Genomic DNA, 13,247 nt, shown 5'->3' on the forward strand with positions numbered 1-13,247 from the left:
GTTATGCAGCAGAAAAGCAGAGCCAGTGTGCCTCACACAATATAGATAATATATCTATTCCTTATAGATATTACTCAACTGGAGAGAAGTGAGTGACAGTACAAATCAGACTGTACAAATGGTGTCAATTTGAACAGTATCTACCATCTACTCACAATGGGATCCATTTCCAATTTAATCAAAGCCTACTTGCTTACTTAGACTGAATCCCAAATGGTACCCTATTCCCCTATATAGTGCAGTACTTTTGACCAGGGCCCATATTGCTCTAGTCAAAAGTAGTGCACTAAATAGGGCAGTGTTTCCCAACCCTGGTCCTCGAGTACCCCCAACAGTACACAGTTTTGTTGTAGCCCTGGACAAACACACCTCATTCAACTCATTGAGGGCTTGATGATTAGTTGACAAGTTGAATCAGGTGTACTTGTCCAGGGTTACAATAAAAACGTGTACTGTTGGGTGTACTGGAGGACCAGGGTTGGGAAACACTGATCTAGGGGATAGGATGCTATTTGAGACTTGTCAACAGTGAATAAGTACTGTGAACAAATGATGTTGTTCCAATACAACGTCCTCCATCATCTGCAGACTAACTGATTTCAGGTCTAGTACCTCAAAGCTCTGCTGCTCTGACCCCTGCCTCACTTAAAGCAATGACCTAAAAGATGTTACACAATCTGTTCCTGTGTTTTAAAATTGACCTGCCAATCAATGTCATCGTCATCATCATCATCATCATCATCAGCAGCAGCTCCCTCAGTCCTTTACTACATCTCCTGTCTCAGTGAGAGGCTCTGATCTCTACAGGGGAGATAGATAGTACATAGCCAGTAGAGGCTCTAGAGATATGACGAAAGACATATCAGACTATAGGAGAAGTTACTTCATTTGTTATCTCTGTTTACCACTCCCATCAACTGATTAGATACAGCAGAGCGTAGCACTCTTTCAAACGTTGTCCTCCTTTGTGCGTTTGACCTCATAAACCCTGAATGTCTTTCGTACATTGTCTTTTTCAATGTCTATATTTATTTCCTTTTGTTTTGTTATATCTTTTGACATCCCTTTACAGATGCACAAACAAACCCATTCGGATACGTGGTTTGGTTCTTCTAAAAACGAACAGACGTATAAACTAACCGTACATCATTATCTAGGTCTTTCATTTGCATAGCAACAGGAAGTAGAGGGCATTCTGCTGCCATGTCTCCCTGTCTCCATAACCTCAGGAAGTAGAGGGCATTCTGCTGCCATGTCTACCTGTCTCCATAGCAACAGGAAGTAGGTGTGCTGAGGGTGCTGCAGCACCTTCCGAAAAATCACAATTGAAAATATAAATATATATATTTCACAAAAGTAGTGCGCTGGGCCTTTACTAGTCCTGTATTAGCAGACCGATATAGCCATCTGTAGTGCTGGCAAAATGCCGCCCCCCCCCCAAAAAAAATAAAAAAAATAAACATATTTCTGCGGCTATGCTCATTTGAAGTCCGATCTCAGAAAAACTCCTAATAATATAATTTAACTTAACACCTGTTGGAACTTGTATATCATGTTCCTATACTGGCCTGATCCAACTGGCCCACGGGGGTTAAGTTAATCATATCTGAACATGAGAGGAGCATAGCACTACATTACTACATACACACGCACACAGAGGGTGAGATTAGTCCGTGGCGTGGGGCCCACAGCTCAATATGTCCTGATGTTGGTCTGAACATACCTCCAAGCTGCCTGTCCTGAATTGGAACTAGTAAATCAATACACATAGTGGTTTTATATATTGGGTAATTACATGATGGTAGAACAACAGATTTTCAACACTGTAGTGAACATTTTTTGTTTTGCGGCAACTTCATTTATTTTTCAAAACAACTTGTCTGTCTATCTAATGTCAACAAAAAAAGCAGTCATCGATTACCAGCATTAGCATCAAAAAGCAGATCTCATAGAAAAGAGCTAACCCAGTTAGCTGTCTCCCATCCACCCAGTTACCTGTGGCTTAGTGAACTACTGGCATGTTCAACTAGATAATAATAATAATAATATAATAATAATAATAATAATAATAATAATAAGCCATTTAGCAGATGCTTTTATCCAACGCGACTTACAGTCATGTGTGCATACATTTTTACGTATGAGTGGTCCCGGGGATCGAACCCAGTACCCTGGCGTTACAAGCGCCATGCTCTACCAATTGAGCTAGAGAGGACCATAAACATACAGAGAGGGAATCCAAGGGTCCAGAGATATATACATTAGATCAGCCAGCACTGGGGGAAGACAGAGACAGAGAGCTGCCTATAGCCTGTTTATATAAGGAAACAGGACAGACAAAAACAATGTATGGATGGAGATGGAGTGTGTGTGTGTGTGGGGGGGGGGGCGACTATACCAGAAGTGATTTGTTTATAAATGTCAACATTTTTTTCAGATACACTCAAATCTTCATTTTTCACATAAACAAAAGCCAACATTCAACTACGCACAAAACTGCTACAACTACTAAAATTGAAAGAAAATGTGTTAGGTATTTAGGCACTTAAAAATACTTCATCATCATTTTTCAGCTGATAACCTTGCTCATTGAAACGTTAATAGAACACAACAAAAAAACAGATTTCAGTCAGAACACCTAGTTCTTCCCGGTAAAGTGAGTCAGTGACTAATAGGTTGGCACTAATCGCTGCTTATGGTCTGTTCATAGTTCATACAATCACTAAAGCACTGCCTGTGCTGGCTGGACTCCTATCTCCCTGTCACAGCCACAGCTGACATCCTGTCTGGCTGGCAAACTAACGCTATCCAGACGTGGCTGCCAGGTTCCCGGGCCTCGTGGTGCCTACAAACGCTTTTCACTGTAGTGGTAACCTGTATGGCACGACCTTTGTACCTTTAGTTATAGGTACATAATTGTATCCTTGCAGTTCGTACCTTAAAAAGAGACAATAGTGTACCGTAGGGGACAAGATGGTACAGGTACAAAAGCATCCCTTTGGAAAAGTTACACATTTGCCTTTTTAGGGTAACACTGTAGGGTGTAAAGCATTATTTGCATATTTCCCAGGGTGCCTTTCAAGTTAAATTTTGAGTTACGAGTACCACCCATGACTGTGTTTACTAGTGACAGACATGGTTGTTGCATTCAATGGCTTTCAGTCCTGTAGCCTTTCTCCAAAGTGAGTGCCTAAGATAATATTTTATCATTGAAATTAAACTCATTATGACAATATATTACATATATAATAGGGCCATACTTTGACAGTCTAGTTTTACCCAGTGGTCTGAAACTCCTGGTTTGCAGGTCATATCGGGCAAATCACAAAATTATATGTAATTCCTACTGGAATCCAGCCAGAGTTAGGATTTCCATTTTTTTTTAAACTTTTAAATCACACGCAACCTGCATTTAGAAAATCGATAAAGGAAACGACCTAAATTAGAATAACCATGTCAGTAATGGTCCCGTGTGGCTCAGTTTGTAGAGCACAACAGAGTTATGCTGAGACAGCTGTTTCACTTTAAAATGTCTGTCAAACTAAAACCAATGATTGCAAAGTTAAACAAGCCATACAAATCTATATACAAGGACAACTTTTAACAATTTCCAAAACTGTGGAATTGCCCTTTCATATCTGAGCATGGCAGCCCCGCCAACCTCACTTCCATCCTCACCCCCACCTCCACCCTGCCACCCCACCTCCACCTCCACCCTGCCACCCCACCTCCACCTCCACCCTGCCACCCCACCTCCACCTCCACCCTGCCACCCCACCCTGCCACCCCACCTCCACCCTGCCACCCCCACCCTGCCACACCCACCTCCACCCTGCCACCCCCACCCACCTCCACCCTGCCACCCCCACCCTGCCACCCCCACCTCCACCCTGCCACCCCCACCTCCACCCTGCCACCCCACCTCCATTCCATTGTTATTGGCCAATTAACCTAGCTGAGTCACTGCTGCAGCTCTGTCCTGCTCTGTTCTCTAGAGATATGTTTTATTTCTGATTGTGTGAATAATCTGATGCTGATGGAAAACGTTAAAGTGTGAAAGCGGCTCTCCAGATGATTAATTCAAAACTGATTGTACATGGGAATTATGTCATAGAATGAACATTGGTTGTTGTTTTATCTGGGGTGGCAGGTAGCCTAGTGGTTAAGAGCCTTGGGCCAATAACTGAAAGATTGCTAGTTTGAATACCTGAGCTGACTAGGTGAAAAAGCTGTCGATGTGCCCTTGAGCAAGGCACTTAACCCTAATTGCTCTGGATAAGAGCATCTGCTAAATGACTATGGGTTCGATCCCCGGGACCACCCATACACAAAAATGTATGCACGCATGACTGTAAGTCGCTTTGGATAAAAGCGTCTGCTAAATGGCATATTATTATTATTATTATTATTATTATTATTATTATTATTATACTGTGTGACTCTCATGTCAGAGGCTGCTGACACAGGGCTCCACAGTAGCTTAGCTGTTCTTCTGAGCTTCCTGTTAGAATGAGCAATAGGAACACTCATGTTGTGTTGTGGGGGGTCCCAGTCCCCATCCTAGCCCCAGCCCCCGTCCCAACATTGCCACAGGGGTTCTCTCTCTCTACTGTTATAAAGGCCAGGGTATTAGCAGTCCTTTCAGTGAAGACATGACTGTTCCTCTCTACAGTATTGACCTGAGAGGAGTCTTGACTTGGGGGCAGACAGCTTGGATTAGTTCTGTATCATCATGCTGCGTTGACTCACTCGATCAGAGTCAGACCCTCTTTTATACAGCAAGGCACTTAACCCTAATTGCTCCTGTAAGTCAATCTGGATAAATGACTGCTAAATGACTAAAATGTAAAATGAAACAAACACTTCAGTCAGAGCTTCATATCGCCAGAAAAGGCAGCATTCACCATAATAATAACAGCAGTAATTCAGCATCTACCTCCTTATCTGCAGAGGAAAAGTGGAAAAAGCACATTTTGTTCTCTCATAGTACCTATATTAGCGCATCAGACAGAATAGAGTTTTCCAGTCCCAACATTGATATTTTTTATTATTTTGAATTGCTCCTGCTGATTTATAAAACACGGTTGGCCTCACTCCTCCCTATCTGAGATACCTACTGCAGCCTTCATCCTCCACATACAACACACGTTCTGCCAGTCACATTCTGTTAAAGGTCCCCAAAGCACACACATCCCTGGGTCGCTCCTCTTTCCAGTTCGCTGCAGCTAGCAACTGGAACGAGCTGCAAAAAACACTCAAACTGGACAGTTTTATCTCCATCTCTTCATTCAAAGACTCAGGACACTCATGGACACTCTTACTGACAGTTGTGGCTGCTTCACGTGATGTATTGTTGTCTCTACCTTCTTGCCCTTTGTGCTGTTGTCTGTGCCCAATAATGTTTGTACCATGTCTTGTGCTGCTGCCATGTTGTGCTGCTGCCATGTAGTGTTGCTACCATGTTGTTGTCATGTTGGGTTGCTACCATGTTGTTTTCATGTTGAGTTGCTACCATGTTGTTTTCATGTTGGGTTGCTACCTTGCTGTGTTGTCGTGTGTTGCTGCCATGCTATGTTGTTGTCTTAGGTCTCTCTTCATGTAGTGTTGGGTTGTCTCTCTTGTTGTGATGTGTGTTTGGTCATATATATAGCCATATCTCAGACTGCCCATCTTAATCTTTTATTTTTATCGGCCAGTCTGAGATATGGCTTTTTCTTTGCAACTCTGCCTAGAAGGTCAGCATCCCGGAGTCGCCTCTTCACTGTTGACGTTGAGACTGGTGTTTTGCGGGTACCATTTAATGAAGCTGCCAGTTGAGGACCTATGAGGCGCCTGTTTCTCAAACTAGACACTCTAATGTATTTGTCCTCTTGCTCAGTTGTGCACCGGGGCCTCCCACTCCTCTTTCTATTCTGGTTAGAGACAGTTTGAGCTGTTCTGTGAAGGGAGTAGTACACAGCGTTGTACAAGATCTTCAGTTTCTTGGTAATTTCTCGCATGGAATAGCCTTCATTTCTCAGAACAAGAATAGACTGATGAGTTTCAGAAGAAAGTTATTTGTTTCTGGCCATTTTGAGCCTGTAATCGAACCCACAATTGCTGATGCTCCAGATACTCAACTAGTCTCAAGAAGGCCAGTTTTATTGCTTCTTTAAATCAGCACAACAGTTTTCAGCTGTGCTAACATAATTGCAAAAGGGTTTTCTAATGATCAATTAGCCTTTTAAAATGATAAACTTGGATTAGCAAACACAACGTGCCATTGGAACACAGGACTGATGGTTGCTGATAATGGGCCTCTGTATGCCTATGTAGCTATTCCATAAAAATTCAGCAATTTCCAGCTACAATAGCCATTTACAACATTAACAATGTCTCCACTGTATTTCTGATCAATTTGATGTTATTTTAATGGACAAAAAAAATGCTTTTCTTTCGAAAACAAGGACATTTCTAAGTGACCCCTTTTGAATGGTAGTGTATATATATATATATATATATATATATATATATATATATATATATATATATATATATATATATATATATAAACATCTTAATCCCAGCCCCCGTCCCTGGAGGAGGCCTTTTGCCCACCATGTTCACCACTGTGAAACGCTAAAGGACAAAACAATATAAATGAACATGTGAAACTGGCTTTGTGGTTAAGTTGAGAAGTTGAAATGAGGAGACTGACCAAACATCAGCTGTGAGACTTCTGCTCTGATATCAATTTGCTCAAATGACTGTGTTAGCCTACTGAGCTAAAGTCTAGAGTAGACGTTAGCCAACAGGTCTCAGGCAATGGTTTTACTCAAGACTCATTTAACTCCCTCAAAACTACTGTTGGGTTACATTTACATAATAGGACGTCAGCAATGTATTTATATACAAAATAATACTCCATACTTCAAAAGCAATAATAGCACTACCAACAATGTGATTCACATGGGAAATAGTTGTGCAATCATCAGTGCAAATGTGGCATTAAATGTCTTCAAATCCTTCAGCCGATACTATTTTGTCAACATTCCATAAGTGATTACATTTAACTTTTGCAACATTGTTTCATTAAATATCCACAACAAGCCAGTCTGCACATCACTCGCTGTCAGTGTTGCCTCCACTTCATTTCACCATACAGGAAAATGTATGCAATTTATAAGAGTTATATCGCATATTAGTCATTATCTACATACCTCCACTTCTTTAGCCGGATGGATGTTGCTGCTGACTGTCTGCACCTCCGGAGAGCAGTTCGCCCTCTTAAAGACGAGGTAATACTGGTAATCCTTGGCCACCACCATGCTGTCACTTTCCCCGGCCACGGAGCTTGTGAACGCGGCAGCGTAGTCACAGACACGGTCTAGTCTTCCAGCAGCTATTGTGCTCGCTAGGGCTGCTCGAAGTCAAGTTCCAGTAATGTAAAATCTAACCGCTCTTCCTGCCAACTCATCCCCGGCGCGTTGTGTCCGTCTACTCTACTGCTGTGGAATCCGCGATTGCCAGTAGAGAGAGCCTCTGTGTCAGTAGTCAGTAAAAATTATCCTGCCGTGCGCGCTCAGCGTGTATTGTTATCTCATTGAAACCGAGGGGAGGGTCGTCAAACTTTGTGTTTTTTTATTGGGCACAGGGGAAGGAGGGGCACTTTTCCCTGGTTTATTTGCAGGTTTTACTATACATTTTCTTTCATCCTAGTCAGATTTCCTTATCTGCTTGCATGTGCCTCCCCTAAATCAAGGTGTTTTGGTACTTCCCTTATGCACTATGCTTTTCGGAGCACTAACGAAACCACAGGTCAATATAGTGTACCAGTCTGTCTATCCTGCCCTCTATCCACCATTCTTAGTGACAGTAGTGCTTGGTGGATCGTTTATCCAGATCTGCAATAGGCTAACTAGCATCATACCACACATAAAAGCATTCAAAGCTGCACCACTTTTCAATATAAGCAGAGAGGCCAGGTGTGTCATTGTTCATGAAAGAAAATGTCCCCTATTTATCCTGTTTAGGGACAATACAATTATCCTACCTACACTAGCCTACAACACCACAATGCAATGAATAATTGCATTATTGTTTTCAAGTGAGTACAATTCTACTCTAGGCTGTAAACTGCAGTGAAAATGTCATTTGAATAACCGCACAAAAACCCTGTGATTTGAATATTTAATTCCACTTGGATCAGTTGTGGGTTTGCTCTTAATGTTGGGGGGGGGGGGGGGGGGGTGCATTTTTTCTCTATGACACCTTGAGTTGGACCAGTCCCCCCACCCCAGCTCAGCTCCACACATATAAAGTAAAAATAAATAAAGTTTGACAACCCTCCCCTATTTTGGATAAAATAAAAAAACACAAAGTTTGACAACCCTCCCATATTTTGCAGTATGGAAAGCCATATTATCCTATTTAACATGAATCAGAAAACGCCTAGGGACATAAACCTTGAGACCTAACTCTGACTGCTCCACCTGGGGTACCTTGCCTTGCATGTTGTGTTTTATGATTTGGTAAAATTATAGAAATAAAACCAGAGAAAACAACAACATTCAGTAGCCCTTTCCTGCTCTGACCTAGTGGCCTCATGGGTGGAATGATATTAATATTATATTAAGAAACATTATTTTTAAAACCCGCAGAAAATCAGGTGTTGCTATGTCAAATGGTTTTGTTATATTTCAATCTTCTGTGATGTATATAAAGTGTAATATTGGGATGCAAACTGAAAATGTTATACATTTCAACTCTATATCTGACATGGTACAGGTGTCTTCTTTTTGTTAAGCCCATAACCATGTGTGTGAGATGTATACTTTTGTTTCAAAGTAGATTTGTTTAAGACTACCAAGAAACACTCTGTGTGACCCTGATTTTGCCCACTGCAGTAAAAGGTTAATTAAATCCCCAGCAGCTACCTGTGCACAGTGCATACTCCTGTTTCAGAAAGCAGAGGTGGGGTGCCTTGCTTTCCCTTGCATGTTGTGTTTTATGATTTGTTAAAGTAATAGCTCTCCAAAAAAGCGGTTCCCAAATCCAGTTTCAGACCAGCAGGAAATTGATCGCACTTTTAAGAGTCTTTGTTCTGGAGGGGTTGAGAAGTTCCTGGCTTTGTGTTTTTCTATAAGACCAGGGAAGTGTGTAGGCTAGGGGCTAGGCCAGGGGGAGGAAGGTGTGTTGTGTGTGTTGTGTGTGTGTGTGTGTGTGTGGACCAGCCCGGCACCTGCCAGTCCTCTCCCCTCACACTCGAGCCAAGCTACTGCCTGGCTGTAAACAAACGCTGGCTTTCACATTGTCACTCAACGAAGAGTCACTCAAACCTAACGGCCCCTGCCCTGCATGTTTAAAAACACTGGAGGCCTTAGTTCCAGTTCCATCCACGGTGCCAACAATCATACAATAGAAAATAGAGTTGGTCTGTCCTGACCTGGCTGGCTGGGAACTGTATTATAGGTTCAACTAACTCACTGACCCCTGGATTATGTCTGGGTCCAACCTGTTTGTTCCAAGATATATTCTAGTTTCCTGTTGTTCAGTATTCAGTGTAATAAATAGGTCAATGGATATTACAGGTGTACGTTGACTGATACAAATACAAACAGGATCTAAAACGGAGCCCAGCTGAAAGGATACTACCATAATCAGAAGTGATTGTGTACGGTATATGGAAGTGTTCGCTTTGGCTTATGAATGTGTTAGTCCATAAGACAAATATAAGCACCCACCAAATTATTATTACTTTCATTACTATTATATAGATACTCTTCAAATAAAGTATTACAGATACAACTAATATACTATTCATGTCATGCCAGTGCATAGTGACCCAGTTGGATGCCTAGTGATCCAGTTCGGTCTGCTGTTGTTCTATGTATTGGAAATCAACATGGGGACTTCTAATTAGTGTGCTACTATGATAATATATATATATATATATATATATATATATATTAGGGCTGTCAAATGATTAAATTTTTTAATCAAATTAATCAGAATTTTCAGTGGATTAATCATGATTAATCACTATTTGCAATTACACCTGAATCCTAACCATTTTTTTTCTGAAATGCATACCAAAAGATAAATAACAGGACACAGATACATAATTTTCATATTATGTCTGTTTATTAACACAGCCAAATAATGGTGTTTTAAATCAAGCTGAAACATACTACACACCATAATATTTGTCTTTGGCTGTGGCTCTTGACGGTGGCTTATAGAATGAGTCTTGAGACGCCACTTGCAAAACATCAAGGAAACCTGAGTCTTCTACAATGCTAATGGGTCTACAATCCTTTGCAATCCATTTTGCTATTGTGTTGGTCAAATTATCTGAGGTTGATTTTGTTAATTTTGTTAATTGCCTGCAAACATTCAGCGTGGTCTGGCGCAAACCACTTGCTGAATCTGACGGCCCAGCAAACGCATGTTTGGCGTTGACATGGTACTTCAAGCTTGAACAGCTCCGGTGAAATTGAAACTCCTTCTTACAAATCTTGCAAATAACCTTGTACTTGTTAACTGTACCATCATCATTCTTTTTATATTTGAATCCGTCAATAGGCTCACCTTGCTCCATCTCGCCTCTAGCTCCCAACCACTTTCCTGACCTGAATAATTTGTCACACTGCGCATGCGTGAAATGCGTTAAAAAAATTGACGTAATTAACAGCAAACAACTAATTAACGTCGTTAACGCGCTATTTTTGACAGCCCTAATATATATATATATATATATATATATAAACATTTTAGTCATTTAGCAGACACTCTTATCCAGAGTGACTTACAGGAGCAATTAGGGTTAAGTGTCTTGCTGAAGGGCACGTCGACAGATGTTTCACCTAGTCAGCTTGGGGATTCGAACCAGCAACCTTTCGGTTACTGGCCCAACCTCCTAACTACTACCTCCAGGCCTCTGGCAGCCGTTGGCATCACTGTGAGCATGGTGTTGAAGTACACTACATGAGTAGAATATAATAGAATATAACTTTATTTTCCATCCTAGGATGAACATTTTTCTTGGCATCACTATTACAAGATGAAAAGAAAGAAGTACAGAGTAGAACTACATCTGCTGGTAACGCGCCATGCAGCAGTTTCCTCATATTTATAACTATACACGTCAACTTCTCGTCAATCTATTTTTTGCATTACTTTTTGTGTCATTTCTTGCTTATCCATTTTCTAATCTGATGTGTGTTGTAAAATAAACGTATGGGCGATGGTCCTGCTCTGCTGCACGCTCAGATGACAGGAAATTCTGCATCAACACCTAAAAATTACACCTCGCAATAGACTCACCCCTGGATTACATCCTGTGCTCTGGTAGAGAAAGATGAGATGAGATGAGAGGAGATTGGTTAGAGGACAGAAAGTGATGTGTTTTAAATGGGCTCGGGGGGGGGTCGTGTTTGTGTGTGTGTGTGCGTGTGTGAGTGAGTGTGTTTGTGTGTCAGGGTTCAGATGACAGGGCTGCTACACGGGTCAACGACTCTGTGAAGTCAGAATAGAATCCATCCAGCTCCCAGTATCACGTGTGAACATTAAACTTCAATATGGACAATCAGTAAACAAATCAGGTTATGTCAATACAGCAAATCAATAAATTACATAGAACGTATATTTTGTGATTTTAATGTTTGTTGTTGGCATTCATTTATGTGTGATATCTAAGAGACTTTGATATATTTTTGTTCCCACCCTTCTCAGGTCCCCCAGGCCATGATAAACATCTGGCCTCAGCTGATGTGCTTTAGCCCATTCATATACAGGTTGAAAATAGCAGATTTTGTCGTTGATAAGGAGCCTCAATTGGAACTGTACAGTAATATGCTGTACATGATGTCAGAGCTCAGGTTCTCCTCCTCATAGCGCTGTATGGGTTTTGACTGTCAGAGCTCAGGTTCTCCTCCTCATAGCGCTGTATGGGTTTTGACTGTCAGAGCTCAGGTTCTCCTCCTCATAGCGCTGTATGGGTTTTGACTGTCAGAGCTCAGGTTCTCCTCCTCATAGCGCTGTATGGGTTTTGACTGTCAGAACTCAGGTTCTCCTCCTCATAGCGCTGTATGGGTTTTAACTGTCAGAGCTCAGGTTCTCCTCCTCATAGCGCTGTATGGGTTTTGACTGACAGAGCTCAGGTTCTCCTCCTCATAGCGCTGTATGGGTTTTGACTGTCAGAGCTCAGGTTCTCCTCCTCATAGCGCTGTATGGGTTTTGACTGTCAGAGCTCAGGTTCTCCTCCTCATAGCGCTGTATGGGTTTTGACTGTCAGAGCTCAGGTTCTCCTCCTCATAGCGCTGTATGGGTTTTGACTGACAGAGCTCAGGTTCTCCTCCTCATAGCGCTGTGTGGGTTTTGACTGACAGAGCTCAGGTTCTACTCCTCATAGCGCTGTATGGGTTTTGACTGACAGAGCTCAGGTTCTCCTCCTCATAGCGCTGTGTGGGTTTTGACTGACAGAGCTCAGGTTCTACTCCTCATAGCGCTGTATGGGTTTTGACTGACAGAGCTCAGGTTCTACTCCTCATAGCGCTGTATGGGTTTTGACTGTCAGAGCTCAGGTTCTCCTCCTCATAGCGCTGTATGGGTTTTGACTGTCAGAGCTCAGGTTCTACTCCTCAGAGCGCTGTATGGGTTTTGACTGACAGAGCTCAGGTTCTCCTCCTCATAGTGCTGTATGGGTTTTGACTGACAGAGCTCAGGTTCTACTCCTCATAGCGCTGTATGGGTTTTGACTGACAGAGCTCAGGTTCTCCTCCTCATAGCGCTGTATGGGTTTTGACTGACAGAGCTCAGGTTCTCCTCCTCATAGCGCTGTATGGGTTTTGACTGTCAGAGCTCAGGTTCTCCTCCTCATAGCGCTGTATGGGTTTTGACTGTCAGAGCTCAGGTTCTACTCCTCATAGCGCTGTATGGGTTTTGACTGACAGAGCTCAGGTTCTCCTCCTCATAGTGCTGTATGGGTTTTGACTGTCAGAGTTCAGGTTCTCCTCCTCACAGCGCTGTATGGGTTTTGACTGACAGAGCTCAGGTTCTCCTCCTCACAGCGTTGTATGGGTTTTGACTGACAGAGCTCAGGTTCTCCTCCTCACAGCGTTGTATGGGTTTTGACTGTCAGAGCTCAGGTTCTCCTCCTCATAGCGCTGTATGGGTTTTGACTGTCAGAGTTCAGGTTCTCCTCCTCATAGAGCTGAATGGGTTTTGACTGACAGAGCTCAGGTTCTCCTCCTCATAGCGCTGTATGG

At 42.3% G+C, this 13,247-nt stretch overlaps 1 protein-coding gene across 3 annotated transcripts in view; it reads right to left on the reverse strand.

Annotated features, from left to right (window-relative positions):
• LOC311139050 (rho guanine nucleotide exchange factor 3-like) overlaps window positions 1-13,247 on the reverse strand; it is a 93,137-nt gene that overhangs the window by 14,976 nt on the left and 64,914 nt on the right. The window contains exon 1 of one of the 3 annotated variants that reach the window (XM_084173898.1): window positions 7,200-7,508. The exons of the other annotated variants lie outside the window; for them this stretch is intronic. Coding sequence (XP_084030024.1) covers window positions 7,200-7,307 — 108 coding nt within the window. The 5' untranslated portion in view covers window positions 7,308-7,508. Of the gene's footprint in view, window positions 1-7,199; window positions 7,509-13,247 lie in introns of those variants that run through there. 3 annotated transcript variants of the gene reach the window in all.

This window comes from Coregonus lavaretus, assembly GCF_964263955.1.
Source record: "Coregonus lavaretus genome assembly, chromosome: 12".
Classification (NCBI taxonomy): Eukaryota; Metazoa; Chordata; class Actinopteri; order Salmoniformes; family Salmonidae; genus Coregonus; species Coregonus lavaretus.